The sequence below is a fragment of the Thunnus albacares genome, chromosome 2, assembly GCF_914725855.1.
Source record: "Thunnus albacares chromosome 2, fThuAlb1.1, whole genome shotgun sequence".
Classification (NCBI taxonomy): Eukaryota; Metazoa; Chordata; class Actinopteri; order Scombriformes; family Scombridae; genus Thunnus; species Thunnus albacares.
This window is the reverse complement of record NC_058107.1, coordinates 37,269,433-37,287,040: the sequence shown is the minus strand read 5'-3', so window position 1 is coordinate 37,287,040 and position 17,608 is coordinate 37,269,433. Positions and strand designations below refer to the sequence as shown.

General features: G+C 36.3%; 1 protein-coding gene and 1 pseudogene across 1 annotated transcript; both read right to left on the bottom strand.

Moving 5' to 3' along the window:
• Positions 1 to 2,059: 2,059 nt before the first annotated feature.
• Positions 2,060 to 8,250, bottom strand: LOC122970090 (annotated as a pseudogene).
• A 114-nt stretch (positions 8,251 to 8,364) lies between these two features.
• Positions 8,365 to 9,307, bottom strand: LOC122968931 (GTPase IMAP family member 5-like). The gene is made up of 2 exons (XM_044334476.1): positions 9,276 to 9,307; positions 8,365 to 9,119 (listed from the first exon to the last, which is right to left on the bottom strand). Coding segments are annotated over exons 1-2 (711 nt in total). The 5' UTR covers positions 9,277 to 9,307; the 3' UTR covers positions 8,365 to 8,409.
• Positions 9,308 to 17,608: the final 8,301 nt, after the last annotated feature.

Sequence of the window (17,608 nt, the reverse complement as noted above, 5' to 3'; positions counted from 1 at the left end):
TGAATTAAATTTTTATTATTGTGTCATGCATACAACTGTATGCCCAGCCCACATGGGCTTACAAGACACCATAAACTCCAACAAGCCAGGACCAGAGCACAACGTATATATTGTAAAAAGAAAATCTTTCACCTTCAAATCTAGAGACCATCATTAAATAGTGCAGACATTGTGATTTACTGTCAGAGGCTTACCATATATTAACTTAAATGCATCAAAATTTAACAACCATTCCAGTTTTTGCTAATCTGAACACCAGAATATTTTAGGGTTTTGTCTGTAAATATCTGATTGCCTTGCTGGGTGCAATGTCAGTTACCTTTTTGCTATTTAAGAATTTGTGCATATATATATATATATATATTTTTTTTTTATTTTTTATTTTATTTTATTTTTTTGCAGATTATAAAAGTATTAAAAACATTACAACTAGAACAATTGTTGACCAACTAACAAAAGCATCAGACAATACTTGTAGTGGCCATTTGTCAAAAATCAAAATCAAATTTAAATCAAACTTAGAATCAACATCCATTGTCTCATTGCAAAAAACTTTGCAGGGACAATGGACGTTGCATTTCTTATGATTTATCTCTCAAAAACAAGCAAGTAAACAAAAGAACAAATAAATCTTGGTTCCTGCTGCTTCTCTTGCTCTAGTAAAAAATCAGAGGCCCATCCAGGTGCATGCTGGTCCTAAACCTGCCTGCCTGCCTGTATAACCTCAGGTGCCCAAAGTGTTACCTAGTTCACAAAACAAAATACTAGTTACCCAAAAACTAAATATGCTAAACAAGCAAATAATTAAACAAAACAAAAGAAACTTTCAAAAAGAAAATACTATCAAAATCAAATCTAAATAAAACAAACATGTAGAATAATCAAACAATCAGACGATACCAATCACCAAACAAACAAAACAACAACCAAACAAAACAAACCAACAAACAGCTCCTACAATAGTGAAGTGTCAGACAGCTGACAACATTATTATTCACTGCTTCAGTTATATATGTGTGTTTAAAATAAATTTAAAAAATCAAAGAATGTAAAATAAAAATATGTATATCTGTTTTAAAATATCGAACAGAACTGAACCAAACACATTAGTGACATTCAGTTTATAACATTAATGTTTCTACACAACTATTTACATGTCATATTGATTTGACTTAAACTTACATATTGCAGTAATAATAGTGAATTGGATGTTAAAGGAAAAGAGGTGATATTACATTATTACATCACATTATGTTATTTCAGGTGTCCTGTCAGTGTTTTATTTACATCCTGTAATATGTTCACATCATGTTCTCACATCTTGATGAGCACAAAGATCATTTTGAATAAACAAGTAAATCTTCCAATCCTTCCTTTACTGACTCTCTCTTTTACTTTTATGTTCTGTAACTAAGATGTTTGCACTCAACATGTTTGTTCTCGGATGTTTAGTGATCATTCCACGCAGAAAAACATTTAGTTGAATTAAAATATTACGGCTGTTGCAGTCAGTCATTTAATGAACATCATTCCAGATGTTACTTGTTGATTATTTCTGGTTATAATATTGGAAGCAGCAACTTAAAATATCTCACTTGATGATCTGACTGTTAAACACATTTGTGATCACGACATGAAGCACGTTATTCATCTGTTCTTAATGTTTTTTTCTGCAGTTCCTTCAATTCTTCTTTTAGACTTTCTTTTTTGTGACTAGAGAGGTTGTGCAAAAGAGTAAACTCATTTTTGTGTTCCAGGATCTTCTCCACTGCCTTCTGTATTGCTGCCTCGGCCTCTTAGAACATCTCATTGGTGTAGCAGCTGCCTCCATTTTCCTTCATCATGGTGTCAACCTTAGTCAGCAACTTGCTGACTTGTTAATGGTTTCTCTGATCTTTGTTATTGAATACATGGTATCCTCATCCACAGTCAGCAGTCAGATGTGTTGTTTAATTATGAGGACCTGTTGGCATCAATTCACGTCTGACAATTTCTAAAAACACTTTTGAGATCATTTATGTTGTTTTAATGTAACAGTCATTTTTAAACATGTAAATATTGGTGTAATATTTATGAATTGGGTAGTTTAGGGAAACAAGGTGACATTCTATTTAATATTTACATTATTAAACTGCTCAAAGATAATGTCAGGCAAACCTTTAAAGCCAGTTCAGTTTCTCTTGAACATGCTTGCTCTTGTCACTACAGCTGTTTCAGTCAGTGCTCGTATGAATATTATTTCAGCTGTTCCTTTATGATTGGTCCAGGCTATTATTGGAAGTTGCATTTTAACGTGACACACAGTGAACTGTCTGGAGTAAGCCATTATGATCAACTGCATTTGGATCAATGTGGCCAATCAAATATTAGTAACCTGAGTCAGCAGGCAAAAGTCTTTACAGCTCAGTTTTCCTTGAATATTCTGTGCTCCTTTCATTAAATAAATAATGTAGCATCATCATGAAATGATGCACTTGTTCTTGTATTTCTTTTTTAAGTATTTCATCTGTTCCTCCTGCTTTTTCTGCAGTTCCTTCAATTCTTCTTTTAGACTTTCTTCTTTGTGGCTGGAGAGGTTTTGCAAAAGAGTGAACTCATTTTTGTGTTCCTTTTTCTCTCTCATTAACATCTCATATCTTTGCCTCACATCCTTCAGCTCCTCGTCATACTTTTCTATCAGAGCTTCGAAGTCCTTGGTGTATTTCTCTCTAAATTCATTAAGTTCTTCAGCTTGTTTTCTGGCCTCCTCTTCATATTTCTTCCTCATTTCCTCCATTTTCTTCTTATACTTTTCCTTTAATTCTTGTTTCTCTTTCTCCTCCTGTTCTCTTCTGAATCGATCTTGTTCTTTTCTTTTGTTTTCATATTTTTCTCTTTCCCTCTCATATTCTTCTTGGAGCCGTACAAGTATTATTTGTTCCTCCTGTCGTCTTTTTCCTTCTTCTCGATGTTGTTTGTCCCAAAACTCCTTTCGTTCCATTTCCCAAGCCAGTTGTTTTTTTCTCATCTCTTTTCTAATCTGCTTCAACTGTCTGTCAGTGGTTTCCTTTGACTCTGAGTCTGATTTAATTTTTTCCTCCAGAGTTTCAAGTTTTTGTTCCCACTCTTGACGCTCAATTTCTTCTTGACTTTTCCTTTCTTGCATTTCCTCCTCTCTTTTTTCCTGATCTTTCTTTCTCTGTTCACACTCCTTCTTAATTTTTTCCTCCATTTCCTTTAGCTGTTTTGTTCTCAGTTGTCTCTCCTGTTCAATTTCTGTTCTCTGTTTTTCCATTCTTCTTTTCATTGCCTTCATTTCTTCTTCATGTTTTCTTCCAAGTTCCTCCCTCTCTCTCTTTATCTCTTCTTCCTTCTCCTTCAGGATCTTCTCCACTTCCCTCTTTATTGCTGCCTCGGCCTCTTGCAGCATCTCATTGGTGAAGCAGCTGCCGCCATTTTTCTTCACCATGGAGTCAATCTTGTTTGTCAGCTCACTGACTTGTGTGCGGCTTTGTTTTTCACGGTTATTAAACACATGGTATCTTCCTCCACAGTCAGCAATCAGCTTCTTAAAGGAATCATCACATTTCTCTTTAATGTAATCCTCAATGGACATCTCCTCATCCTCCAGGTTATCTCCTCCAGTTAAAAGAATGATGGTGAATTTTTCTGAATTCTTCCCAAAACCTTCCTTGATGAGTTTTATTGTCTCCTTCTCTTCTTGTGTGAATCTGCCAATCTGTAACACCAACAGGAAGACATGTGGTCCTGGAGCCAGAAGACTGATGCATTTCACCATCTCCTCATTAACCTCTTCATGGGACAAGTTTGTGTCAAACAGACCAGGAGTGTCTACCACAATGACAGGACGACCATCTACTTCACTCTTTGCTTTCTGACAACGTTTGGTGACTGATGTTTGGCTTGATTCAGCTTTAAACTCTTTTCTTCCCAGAATGGTGTTTCCTGAAGTGCTCTTTCCACAGCCAGTCTTCCCTATCAGCACAATCCTGAGACTCTCTGAGCTCTGATTCTCATCATCACCTGTAACATCAGAACAAAAAGTGTTACTTTACAAATGCTGCATTAATCAACAGCACAAAACAAGATCAAAGCTCTTAAAAGTGTACTTACAGGTGACCATGCTTTTTGTTTGAAGTTGTGTAAGTTCAGTCTGTAGCATGTTGATCTTTTCCATTTGGGCATGTGCAAATGTTTCAGTTGTATAGCAACATGGTTTATCTTTAGATTGTCTCATCTTCTCCACAGTATCTAACATCTCAGAGATCTGCTGCTTGTTCTTGATGTTGAGAACAACATGTCTTCCTCCACAGCTCTGAATGAGCTCCTGGATGTCTCTCTTCTTTCTTACAAAGTCAACAACAGCTGGAGCTGTAGGATCTGACTCCACAGTGAACAGAATCATGGTGAAGTCATTGACTGGAGAGCTGAGTGTGTTCTGGATGGTCTTTAACTCTCCCTTGTCTTCATCAGTGAGGGGATCCACAGGTAGGACCAGGATGAAGGCATGGACGCCCTCAGGATCACAGAGGGAGATACACCTGAATGATTCCTCCATCACTGCCTCCTGAGGTTTTCCATACAAGGCAGGCAGCTCCACCAGGGAAACCCAACGTCCACACACCTCTCCCTGATGTTTAACACACTCTGATGAGTTGGAGACTGAATGAAGCTCTGAAGACCTAAAATGGCCTTGACTGCTGAAGTCTTCCCTGCTCCTCTCCTCCCACACAGAACCAGGTTTAAAACTGGTTTAATGGTCTCTTCAGTGAAGGTGAGGAAGGTTCCTTTGTTTCGATGAACAATGTTCTCAATCCTCTCCATTAACTGTCTGTGGTCTTCTTCAAACATGTTGTGGTGTCTTCCTCCACAGTCTTCAATCAGCTGATTCACATTGAAACTTGTTGCATTCTCCTTGTGTGTGATGATGACCATGGAGTGTTTAAAAGCATCTTGACCAAACAAACTCAGGATGAACTTCAGTCTTTGTTTGTCCTCTTCCTTAAACTCAGAAGTCTTCACTAACAGCAGCAGAACATTTGGTCCTGGGAAGCAAAGATTTATGCACCTCATCACTTCTTCTCTCAGTTTCTGCTCAGACAGACTGAAGATGTCTGGAGTTTTTACCACAGTCAATGATTTTCCTCTCCACTCTCCACAGGTGGCAACACAGTGTTTGAATATTGTTTTTTTTGGGAAATGAAAATCCTGATTTTCAGTGATGAAGTTTCCAAGTTTTTTCTTTTTGTCTTCACTTTTCCCCACCAGCACAATCCTCAGTGTAGAGACTGTAAAACAACAAGGAGAAAAAACACATTATCACAGTTCAGAGTTAGTGGCAACAGGTGAGTCGACACAGCAGGTACTCAACCATGATGACAAAACAGCCTTACAGACAAATCTGAGATATTGATCTGGACAAACACAAGTTACAGGTGGAAGTAAACAAGTCACCATCACTGTGGTGTTAAGTCACTTTAAAACACGCGTATATCACTGTGATGTAATTCTTGTGCCAATAAATCTGTCCAGGAGACCCTATAGAACCAGTTACTTGTTGTAAATATAGTCATCAATTATAGATGGACGTATATATATGAAAACAGGTCTGTATACTGTATGTTCGTATGTGTTTATTGATGTATGCGTATGCATGTGTGTGCATGTGTGGATACATATATGAATATAATGTGACTAACACCTGTTCTTATACAATATATAGAAACCTACTTGATGTAAAGTCACTACCTTTGATATTTTATCAAATGTACAGGTGCACTGCCTTTATTTAATATGCTGCTATATGACAATATTTCAATGACTGGAGGGTGGGTGGATAATTATTCTATTCTATTTAATTTAATTTATTACTGTTGTGATTTTCCCATTTTTTGTCTCTTGCTGATGTTGTTATTGTTTGTTTCTTTTTGGTTAAAAACTAAAGAAAAAGAGATCTAAAACTATTTAAATATGATTTATTATCTCAGTAAAAACAGAATTGTCAATAAATAAATAAATATAGCAATCAAATTTCATTAAAATAAAGGTTACGATAAAAGAATTTAGTCCACCTCCTCACTGATGTTTCCTGGCAGCTGGTCGATGTTTCATTTTTACAGCATCATGTGTTTCAGATTTGTATGAAATGATGAATTTCTTCTGATTACAGTGACAGAAATCAGGAGTTTGATGACTGAAAGTAATTCCTGCTGGTTTAATGAGAGACTCCACACAAACGTTTTCACATCCAGACTGTGGAGGTCAGACAGAAGCTACATTTGTGTTATTTTTTGTTTTACAAGAATTGCATCATACTTAATTTCACACCACAGTTTTAAGTCTGAATAACTTCCACATTCACACAGACTGCCTTCTGAGGGAAGGGAATTTGAGGCTGAAGAGGGAGATGGAGGTGGAGACATAGACATAAGTTATAGGTAGAAGCTAGGGGTGTGCCTGAATACAAATACATTATTCGGCAAAGCACAAATAGTGGGTTTTATATGAATATTTGTTTCATACAAATATTTTAAAAATTATTTGTTGGGGGTGTTCCCCAGAGATAAAGCTGAGCAATTGACACATGCAAAGTGCTCCCAACGGACTCTCCATAACCTGTTGTTCCACTTCTCCTTTCCACAAAGTTAGGTTGTAAAAAATAGGCAATGATGAAAAGTGCAAAGCAATAATTGCCTTTGAAGTTCTTCCCTACACATTGCATGCTGTGCTGTCTCTGTGGTGTGGATGTATAAATAGTATATGAGTAAAGTTTTAGCTCAGTAATCAGCGCATTCGTCTATGATCTGGGAGACTCCAGTTTGAGACCCGGTGGTAATTTATTCATGAACACTTATTGTAACACTTTAATTTTCTAAAATTAAAAGTGATTTTAAGCCTTTTTCCACTTTCATTTGAATACAAATAACTTTTGCTGCCTCAACAAATACAGACACAAATACAAATACTGGGATCTCTGCACATCCCTAGTAGAGGCTAAATGGAGCTATAGCCCCATGAAGAATTATTATATCCCCACCAGTACACCAGCATTGTTTCATCATAAAATGAGCTCATCAAAGGAACCAGAAAGTAGTGAAAACAACAAAGTGGGTGCAGAGAGAGTTACAACAGCAGAGGGAGACAACCTGTGACAGATACAGTAGCTCCTCTGGTGCTGCTCACTCCTTCAGTGCTGAGGAGGAACCCTGGTACCCAGCCCTGATAAAACACCCTCCAAAAAACTCACACCCAAACCTAACAAGCTTGATTCAGAGCTAGTAGGAGCAGCATTTAGATTCTTAAGTGGCTTATTTAACCAGTTTAATCTCTCATACAAAGTAACAACTAGCCTAAAAGTGAAATATGTTATTGATTATGCTTATTATATATTTATGGCATGAAAGCAGCAGGAGATGTATTATATTATTTAGGACTGCAAGCAAACAGAACATTTCTAACAACACAGCTGCTTTATGCAGTGATCAGTCAGCTGTCAGGAGGAGTGAAAGTAAACTAGGATTAAACTCTCTCTAAAACTCTCTTTGGTTCAATTCAAACAACTTCTGTCACCTTTTGAGTTTAAAACTGAGGACAACACTAAGGACGTCTTCAAGGAGAGACTGTGTGAAAGTGTTCACTGTTATCCACGTGTATAATTCATCACGTGGAGACTACAAAGACACAAAAGACAGAGTTGTTGGAGATCAGGGAGGCAGTGTGATGAAGCCATGAGGAAGCTCCTAACTGTCCTGCCAGTTTGACCTCTCACTCAGAAAATACTGATTGTTTATATCTTTGTTTCTATAAATGGAAGATGAAACAATAAAAGCAGTAGAAAAGGAGGGATGCTGCTTGGCTGAACAGAAAGTTACCAAAATTATGTTCTTAGCAAGCTAACCATGCTAGTTCCCACAGTTTATGTTTACAACAAGTAAACATGTAGTAACAAGCTAACATTACACGGCGGTTGAGTTTTACAAAGTCAGCAAACAGATGAACGGTGCATTTTAGGAACGTCCCCAGCTGCAGGACAAGACACAGCTGTTGCACCAACACAAGGAGAGTTTGGATTCAAACAGATGGTCACAGATAGAATACATCATGGTTTACCACCTTTGAACGGCAGATCAAATTTTGAAGGAAATGTTACAATAATAACATATTATAAGGGCTGAATTTAATTTACTTACACTGGTTGACTGTACGTTCAGGTGGTGATGGAGTTTGTGATGTATGAGGTCTGAACCCTGTGAAAAGACAAAACCATCAATTACAGTTCATCAACTTCATCTTATAAATGTCTAACTGCACATGATAATATTTAGTAAGTTTACTCAGTCATTTTTTGCTGAATCCTTGAGATATTTCAGCCCTGTAAAAAAATTAATGTAAACCAAAATAACTCTTAACTTATTGTTCAAACTTAATCAAAGGTCGTTTGTATTCATCACAGTAAAAAATGTTCCTGAACCCACCAGCAGCTCTAAAAGCATCCAAGTTGATCCCAGATGTTTCCTCTTGTTTCAGGTTTCCATGACTACTTGGTAAAACAGATGTTGCTTCTTTAAATATGTCACAGCTCACATGATCTCCATCACTTTCCTTCACAATTTGGTCCATGATCCTTAACAGCTCTGAATGTTCAATGTTCTTCTGCCAAAACAACTTGGATCTACATTTTCTGATTAAGTCTCCTAACTGTGGATGTTTCATATATTCCTCCATGAAACCTGAACTCTGCTCTCTGGGTGTTGATATCAGTATCAGTGAATGATTAAATGATTGATCACTGAGGCATTCAAGGATTGATTGTAACCTCTTCTTGTGATCCTCAGTGAAGTCTTCAGGCTGTAGAACCAGCAGGAACACATGAGGTCCAGGATCAGAGAGACTTACACAGGTTTTTACATGTTCTGACAGCTTGTGTTGGGAGATGTCAGGATGCAGCAGATCTGGGGTGTTGATGAGAACTATTTTTTTGTCCTGAATCAGTCGACTGACTCTCAGACAGAAGTCTGGTTCTTCCTCAGTGTTGAACACAGTCGTTCCCAGTATGAAATTCCCCACTGAACTCCTCTCAGACCAGCTGTTCCCCAGCAGAACAACCCTCAGCTCAGACACTGAAATGAAAATAAAGTTAAATGTTATTATTTTTATATTTTCTATCAATCTGTGATTTAGTTTTTTAAATCTTTTATTTTATTCCCTCCACCTATGAAACACTTAATTCCATTTTAATAAACAAAAACAATTTATAACAGTTCAGTCTGACTCACTCAGAGGCAGCAGATATCCAACACTATCTCTGACTGCAAGGATATAGAAATATACAAATTAATTCTTTATTTTATTCACATCCATTCTCTAATGGGTCTGTTGGGGCCACTAACAATGGCATCATTCAAATATGCAGTGATTGTTTCTGTCCTCTGGTCTTGAGGATATTTTCATCCAGATTATATTGAATTAAATGCTGCTTCCAGAAAAAAAACAACACTAGGCTACATAGTTAATTGTGGAGCCTGTGATGAGCAGATTTATTAGAAAAAAGAGTCATCTGTACAGCTTCAATCTTATGGTGGATTTATGGTTCTCCAAAGATACACGTAAACGTCTCCATGAACTTATGCAGAGAGGGGTATTATGGGTAACTGTAGGTCGCAGAGAAGCAAATGTGCACACCTTTCAAACCTCAACAACAAAAAAATCCACCTTTAACCAAACGCTTATGATAAAACAGACAGCAGATAAAGGGCTAGATGTTCTGAGGTTTTTGCAAACATTTTTTGGACACAAACACTATTTAGTTACTGTATCAAACTAATGTACCAGAGTTTCCAGAGCAGATATTGTAAGACTGACTGGTCGTGCATTACATTGTTTGATTTACAAAGATTTAACCAATTTTCAACTGTAAGACTCTCTAACTAGAAATCAATGAAAAAAATGTAACTGAGAAGTGATGTAACATTAAATGAACTCCTCTTATACCACTGTAGGATATAACCACCCTATAACTACTGATGAGTAACACCACAGTCCCAGATAGTCTCTGTTCTTACAAATATTGAGAGTGTTTGTCTTAGCTGGTGTCAGCCTCTAAACCATCTGTCAAGTTGACTCCCTACCAACTAAACTTTCCAAAAACCTCTGGCCTTTTTGGGGTCATTCAATGCTCAATGTTGTTAATTTATCACTTATGACTGGTATTGTCCCAAAAACATAAACTGCTCTAACCAGAATAGTAAATGATCTTCCACTTGCTGTGGATTCGGACTCGACTTCTTTGCTCCTATTATGGGTTTTAGGGTTGATGAAAACACTCAAATTACTAAATTAGAAACCTGCTTGGCTGCTGTGAAAAACTGGATGTCACTAAATTTTGGATTTTAAATTCTGATAAAACTGAAATGCTGGTCGTTGGCCCTGCTAGACACAGACACCAGTTTGATCATTGGTCGTCCCTATTCATGGATGATGCAGAGACTCTAATACACACATTTGTTTCATCCAGACTTGATTACTGTAATGTTCTGTTTTCAGAAAATTTGACCACATTACACCAATCCTAGACTTCCTTCATTGGCTATGTTAGGTCAGACTTTACGGTGCTTCTGATGAGTTATAAAATCCTAAATGGGCTCCATCATACCTGTCTGATGTCCTTCAACCTTATATTCCATCTCAAGCTCTCTACACTAAACTACAGGGCTCCTGTGTGTCCCCAAAGTTAAAAAGAAGTCAGCAGGGCCTTTTCCTATCAGACCCCCTTTCTCTAGAATAATCTCCCTGCTGACATCAAACAGTCTGACTCTGTTGAGTCCTTTAAATCCAACTTAAAGTTGAAGTTGTAATATCAAGGTTTTAGGAAGTCTTTTTTTTTTAGATTATGTTAAATCTGCTCTACAGAGTGTCATGATGTGCTTTCTTTTCAACACTTACCATAGCCACGGGAACATGATTTCAGTAGGGGTTGTAAGGGTTTTAACTTCCTCCCACCACAGAGATGAAGATTTTAGCCTCCAAGATACAACATGGGTTTTTTCTTTCCAATCAGTCCAACCCCGCTAAAGGGGTACCCAGTGCGTTAAAAAGTGATACCACGGGGTCCTAACCAAGCTTTGATATGTGACGAGTTGGGAGTGAGAACAGTCTGCCATATTAAATAGAGGCAAAAAATTACAAAAAAGGTGTCTTCAAGAAGTTCGCAGTTGCCTCTTCACAGAGTCCTGTGGCTATATTAAAGTAATATATTATTTTTCTGGCTGACATTCTCAGTTTCAAGCAGTGCTATGTCATATCCACAAGCCTGTTGCACAAAGAACTGCATTATCTGTATAACTTGGCTTAATAAAACCAAAAGCAAGACTTTTTACATCAGTCCATGCAACTGATTTATGGAGACTGCTTGTTTTACTTTACAGTAGTAATGAGTGATGGCCAGCTTGATACATGATATATATTTATTTAGTTATTACAATACATATATATATGGGGTTATTATATTTTTAACATAAAAGTTGCCACTAAACTTATAATGTTACAACTTGCAAAAAGTTATGACGTTTTGTGAGGTTCTACATTACAACATCACATTAAATAAAAAATCCTTATATTATTTAAGTGATTTACATGTTATTATCTCAGTAATGCTTTCTAATCATCTATTAATCTATTTGGGGTTTAGTTCCTTGAATCTTTCATTTGAACAACGAACAATGATTAGAGGCAGAAACTGTAATTTAGTTTAAGCATTTGATGGTTTAACTATTTGAGCATTTTGCACTTTATTCGTTCAAGAAAATGTTCAACACATTCTCATTCAGGGTAATTTCACTCACGGTCAGGGCTTCTGCTCCTGCTCTTCTGGGATTTTCCATCATCTTCCTCTGTAGAAATTCAGAAAAACACAGTTATAATCAAACCTCAGAGACATAAATGTTTAAAATCCTTTAAGATTGACGAGTTTTATACAATATTTAACACACATGATCATAAAAAAACAACTGTGTGTCAGTTTCCTTCAGTTTATAGATTACTGATAGCATTCTGTGTCCCAGATCAAATGTGGAGAAAAACCACATAGCAGCAAAATCACACAACACACCAGATTGTGCTGCTAATAGTTCTATTTGCCTTTGATTTAAAAGACTACAGTAAATATCAGCTCAAGGAATATCAGTTAAACTTGACATAAGAGAGATCAAAAGTTGAAAATGTTTTCAAATTGCATAGAAATTATTGGCACATGCAACATCATCAAAATACAGTTAAAATACAGTATTGACTTTTTTTGTTGCAAAAATCACACTCGGTCATGTTAATGACATTATTAATGACTCATCTGTTCTCTGACTGTACAGACCCATTAAAAGTTGTATTTTGATGCATATATCAATCTTTAGTAAATAACAAAATGTTGCATAAAAATTGCATTTCATGACAAACTGAGAACAAAATTGCTCTGAAGTCAGGAATTGATCAAACAGATGAAAGTGCAAAACAAACAAGCAAACAGACCATCTGAGACTGTTTGTCTTTGTACAGACAAGAAAATCAGAGCTGTTGGTGAATCAGCTGAATTGAATTCAGGCTCACAGTCTGAGGACAAAGTGATGTTATTATGTGTGTAATATGTGGACAGAGAGAGAGGAGAGATATCCAGACTAATAAAGTCTGACTGGACTCACCTGCAGACGCCATAATATCACTCTGCTGGAAACATCAACACTGATTCAACTGGAGACCAACTGCTGGGTTTCAACACCTGAATGGAGAATTAAACAATACTGTGAATTCTCTTCTTCACACAGTTAGAGGAAGTTCTGCTGAAGACAAAGAGCTCTAAGTCACCAACTGTGACAAAACATAATCACAGTTATTTTTATTATTGATTATTCAAATGTCTTGTTTTATTTGACCAACAGTCCAAAACTTAAAAATATTCAGTTTACTATCATGTACGACAAAGGAAAACAACGAATTCTCACATTTGACAAACTGGAAATACTTGTCTGTCTGTGTGTGTGTGTGTGTGTGTGTGTGTGTGTGTGTGTGTGTGTGTGTGTGTGTGTGTTGGGTGTGTGTGTGTGTGTGTGTGTTGGGTGTGGTCAATCAGAGCTTTGTTCTCTGTAAAAAAAAAACGTCCTGAAATAAACCTAAAATAAATGAAGTATTTGAACATGTTTAACTCGAGTAAATTTTAAATCTGACTTTCGTTAATTTAAAAGTGATGAACCTGAAATTCTGTTAATGTAACATCAGAGTTACGTAACTTCTCTACCTGTTGTTAAAATGGCGGATTTACGGTCTAGTTGCAGTAATGAACCTTATCGATAAGCGATAAAACACTGACAGTTTAAACTTTGAGTCACACAGAAACGACTGGAGTCATTTTTCAGATTAATAAACGATATCTGCTGATTTACTGTGATAATAAACTGATCTGATCACCTGACGATGATCAATTAAGTTATTATTCAATTAAAGTTATTCATATAAATCTATCGTCATGTATTTAATCAGTTCTCACTAATCCACATCACAGACAGACCGCTTCTATCTCATTAATATATGAATTAATATTTATCTGTGTTTGAGTTACTCACCGGCTGAACTTCTTACTCCGTCATCAGCAGGAGAATAAAAACGAAAGTTAAGAAGCGACTCAGAACAAGTATCATGTTTCAACACACCTTAAATTAAATGTTGCAACCTAAATGTTTCCGCATGTCGAGAAGACTCATCTATTAACAGAACAGATTATGTTTTAATGTGATCTATAAAGAAAACTATTCTAACTATGTGCCAATAATTTCTACACGATTTTTAAAACTTCTAAACATTAAACTTTTTGATTTATCTGATGTTTAACTGATATTCTGTGAATTGTGTGTTTGGCAAAGAAAACAGTCAAGTCAAATATTTTACTTTAAAACTTGTAAAATATAAAACAATAATCATCACATCCAAAATGATTACAGCAGGTTTCTCTTCTCATTAAAACCTTCTATCAGTAAAGTTCAATATAAATGACAACTGTTGTTCTTATTAATAATTTCTCAACTTCACACTGAGATATCTACTCTTTAAAAAAACAACAAACACTTGTTACTGTCAATTAATTATGAGTCTGCTACAGATAAAAGTGGGTCCAGTTGATCCAGACTGTTGTGTCTACTGTGTTTTACATCATTATATAATATTATATTTATGTTTATGTTCCCATAACATGTTTAAATGGGACAAATATTAACAGTAAAGATATTGATGAAGTCAAGTAGTAACAAACCTGCAACAGTTAGTGAAGCTGAAGTTGATGTTAGAGCTCCACCTGCGGGACACAACAGTGTAAACACACACAGGTGAGGTGCAGAGCATTTTAACAGGCTGACAGCAGTTGTGATTGTGGACAAAATAACAGGAACACTTTAAATATGACAGTTTGTAACATGTATGAGCTTTGTGAAGTTCATGATGTTGTTTCATGATCCTGTCAGAGGTGTTTGATGTTCATGTTGGAGGCTGTAGTTTGTCTGGTGTCTTTCAGTCAGTGTTAGTTAGTGATGGTACTGTGATGATAGATAGATAGATAGATAGATAGATAGATAGATAGATAGATAGATAGATAGATAGATAGATAGATAGATGGATAGATAGATAGATAGATGTGACAACAATAAAAGTACATACTACACTGCAGTCACCCAGTCCTGACATTATATGATTGAGGATAAAAACACAATAAAGATAAAAGCTAATTTCCATTGTTTTCCTCTGAATGTAAAAGGGAGTAAAATGGCTGATAGAGGAAGATTAAAACAGATGCAACAACAAAACAAACAAGCAAATAGAAGTATACAAAGAAAAAAAATATAATTGACTTTTCATCAACTTTATAAAGACTTTAAAACTCTTGTTGCTTCAGAGAACTGCAGCTGTGTAAATGTATTTCTGTCTGTGAATCTAAAAGGAATAATATTAGTTAAACTTCCTCTTGTTGCATCGCTCTGATAATCTCTGATCAAACTAAAATAGTTGGTTAAGTAACCAGGAGCTGTATTCTTTGAACGTGAGACAAACTTTATTTGAATAATTCTTCGTTCCACTGTAAGAAAATAGAGATTTTGGACATTTGCTCATAGAGGAAGTTTGGATATGACCATAATAAGCTTATTTTGATCAGTCTGGAGCTTGTTTTGAAGAGTTGAGGAGAACTGCTGCACCAGCAGGTGGCATCATCATCATCATCATCATCATCATCAAAGAGACATTGAACCAAAGCACAGCCAGAGGTTTTAATGTTCCACCATCTAGCAGAGCTGCTTTCCTGACTGAGAACTTTTAGTGCCATGGCGTCCCCTCAGAGCTGATGATCTAGAATACAACCTAAATCATTTACAGCAGTTGTTGCTGCTGTTACTGTCTGCTCTGCTTTAACTGGAAGTTCTGGATGGTGTCTTAGTTTGACTCCAGATCCAAAAAGAAAGAAGAGAAAGTTTATTAACACACTCCACTTCTTCATGCACATCAGTGTCAGGAAGGGGTACAAAGCAGAGGCTTGATAAACCTTGTTGCAGCAGTGACAGTCTGTCTGCAGGTCATACTTTAAGGTGGTATTTATTACGGGTGTGCCCGAATACAAATACATTATTCGGAAAAGCACAAATAGTGGGTTTTTTACGAACATTTATTTCGTACTAATATTTTTTTAAATATTTGTTTTTGGGAAGAAAAAAAAAGTTAAATACCAGCATGCAGGTTGGTCACATCACTATCTCAGTGTCTCTCCTCTGCTCCGCTGTTATGTCTATCAGCAGGTCTCAAAAAGGGGAGTCACATCCACTTGCTGCATGACGCACATTTCCTAATTTGGACATCACTCCCAGAGTTGGGGGTCTCTGCATAACCTGTTGTTTCCCTTCTCCTTTCCACAAAGTTAGGCAATAAATGAAAAGTGCAAAGCAAGAATATCCTTTAAAGTTCTTCTCTACACGTTACACACTGTGCTGTCTCTATGCTATAGGTGTATAAATAGGTAGAGGTCTGTCTGCAATGTCAGTGCAGTCGTCTATGATCTGGGAGACTGGAGTTTGAGACTAGGTGTAGGGACCTCCTTCTTAAGATAGTTTATTCATAAATACTTATTTCAACACTTTAATATCCTGAAATTAAGAGCATAATAAAACAAAAACTGTAATTTAACACAACTGTATCTTTTATCAAATATAGATACAAATACAAATACTGGGCTCTCTGCACATCCCTAATATGTATTCCCTAACTTGTAGGTTCTACTGCCTTGTAGTGGACAAACTTGGTCATCAGTTTACTGGGAAATCTGATCTGTTAACCTTTAGAGAAGGGACACTATTTAGTGATCATTTTAATGCCACATTACAAGTTACTTTAACTTGTCAAAATGTTTTTGTCCTCCTGAGAAATTTGGTTTGCAAACTGAACAAAATAAGCTGAGTCCCAAAGTCAATCAAAAGTTGTGGATGTTTAAAAACTGCTCCAGGAATGCCTCAGAAAACTAAAAATGAAATCCATGGAAAAACATCTGTCTATTTTTGAAGTTTAATTAGCAGTTGCTGTTTGATATCCATGTATCAATTCCCACACATGGACAACTACATCTTATACTAGCTGCAAAAGCTGTATGCTTGGATGATTAGTTTGTCATATGTTCTGTACAGTATTCATTTCATAAGTAGTTTGGACTTGAGACACAGATTAGGAGCCAGTCAGGTTGTTCTAATGTTTTCTTGACCACATTTACAAGGTGGAAAAATCCTGAAATGAAACAGATTTTTTTTATTTGCAGTTTTTAAAATATGACCCTCAGTTTTCAAACCCCACTTGCCTGTTACTGAACTCCTAATGTTGGAGTTTTTGGGCTTTATCAACCCCCCGAATTAAATAAAACATGTCAGATAATTTTGCACAATACTGGTCATATTAGGGAAATCCTGCTTCCCTGTTTAACCTGTTTTTCCCTCCTTTACACCTCCAGATCATCACTCCCCCAGAGAGGAAGTACTCCGTCTGGATTGGTGGCTCCATCCTAGCCTCCCTCTCCACCTTCCAGCAGATGTGGATCAGCAAGCAGGAGTACGATTAGTCCAGCCCCGCCACCATCCACCGCAAGTACTTCTAGAAAGATCCACGTCAGTAAAATTAGTCTGTAACCCCACTTGTAATGATAGAGGAATGTAGATTTAATTAAAAATTAAAATTTTAAATTATTATGATGATGATGATGATTATTATTATTATTATTATTATTATTATTATTATTATTATTATTATTATAGTTGTTTAGAGGTATGTCCATGTTACAACCTTCATAGTGGTGATGGGGGCCTCTGCTGGTGATTTTATAGATGCTCTTTATTTTAGGGAATATGGAATGGGGTAACAGTTTCCACAATATTAATTAATGCCACTCAACTACAATAATATCACTATATATCACACTACCTAGCTAACTTTAGCTACAGGCAACCAATTCATTTACAAAGAAAGTGCCTCATTCTCCTGACAGTAAAGTTCTTGCACATTTCACTTTTATTATTTTTTCTTTTACTTCTGGTTCACCCTCTCATTC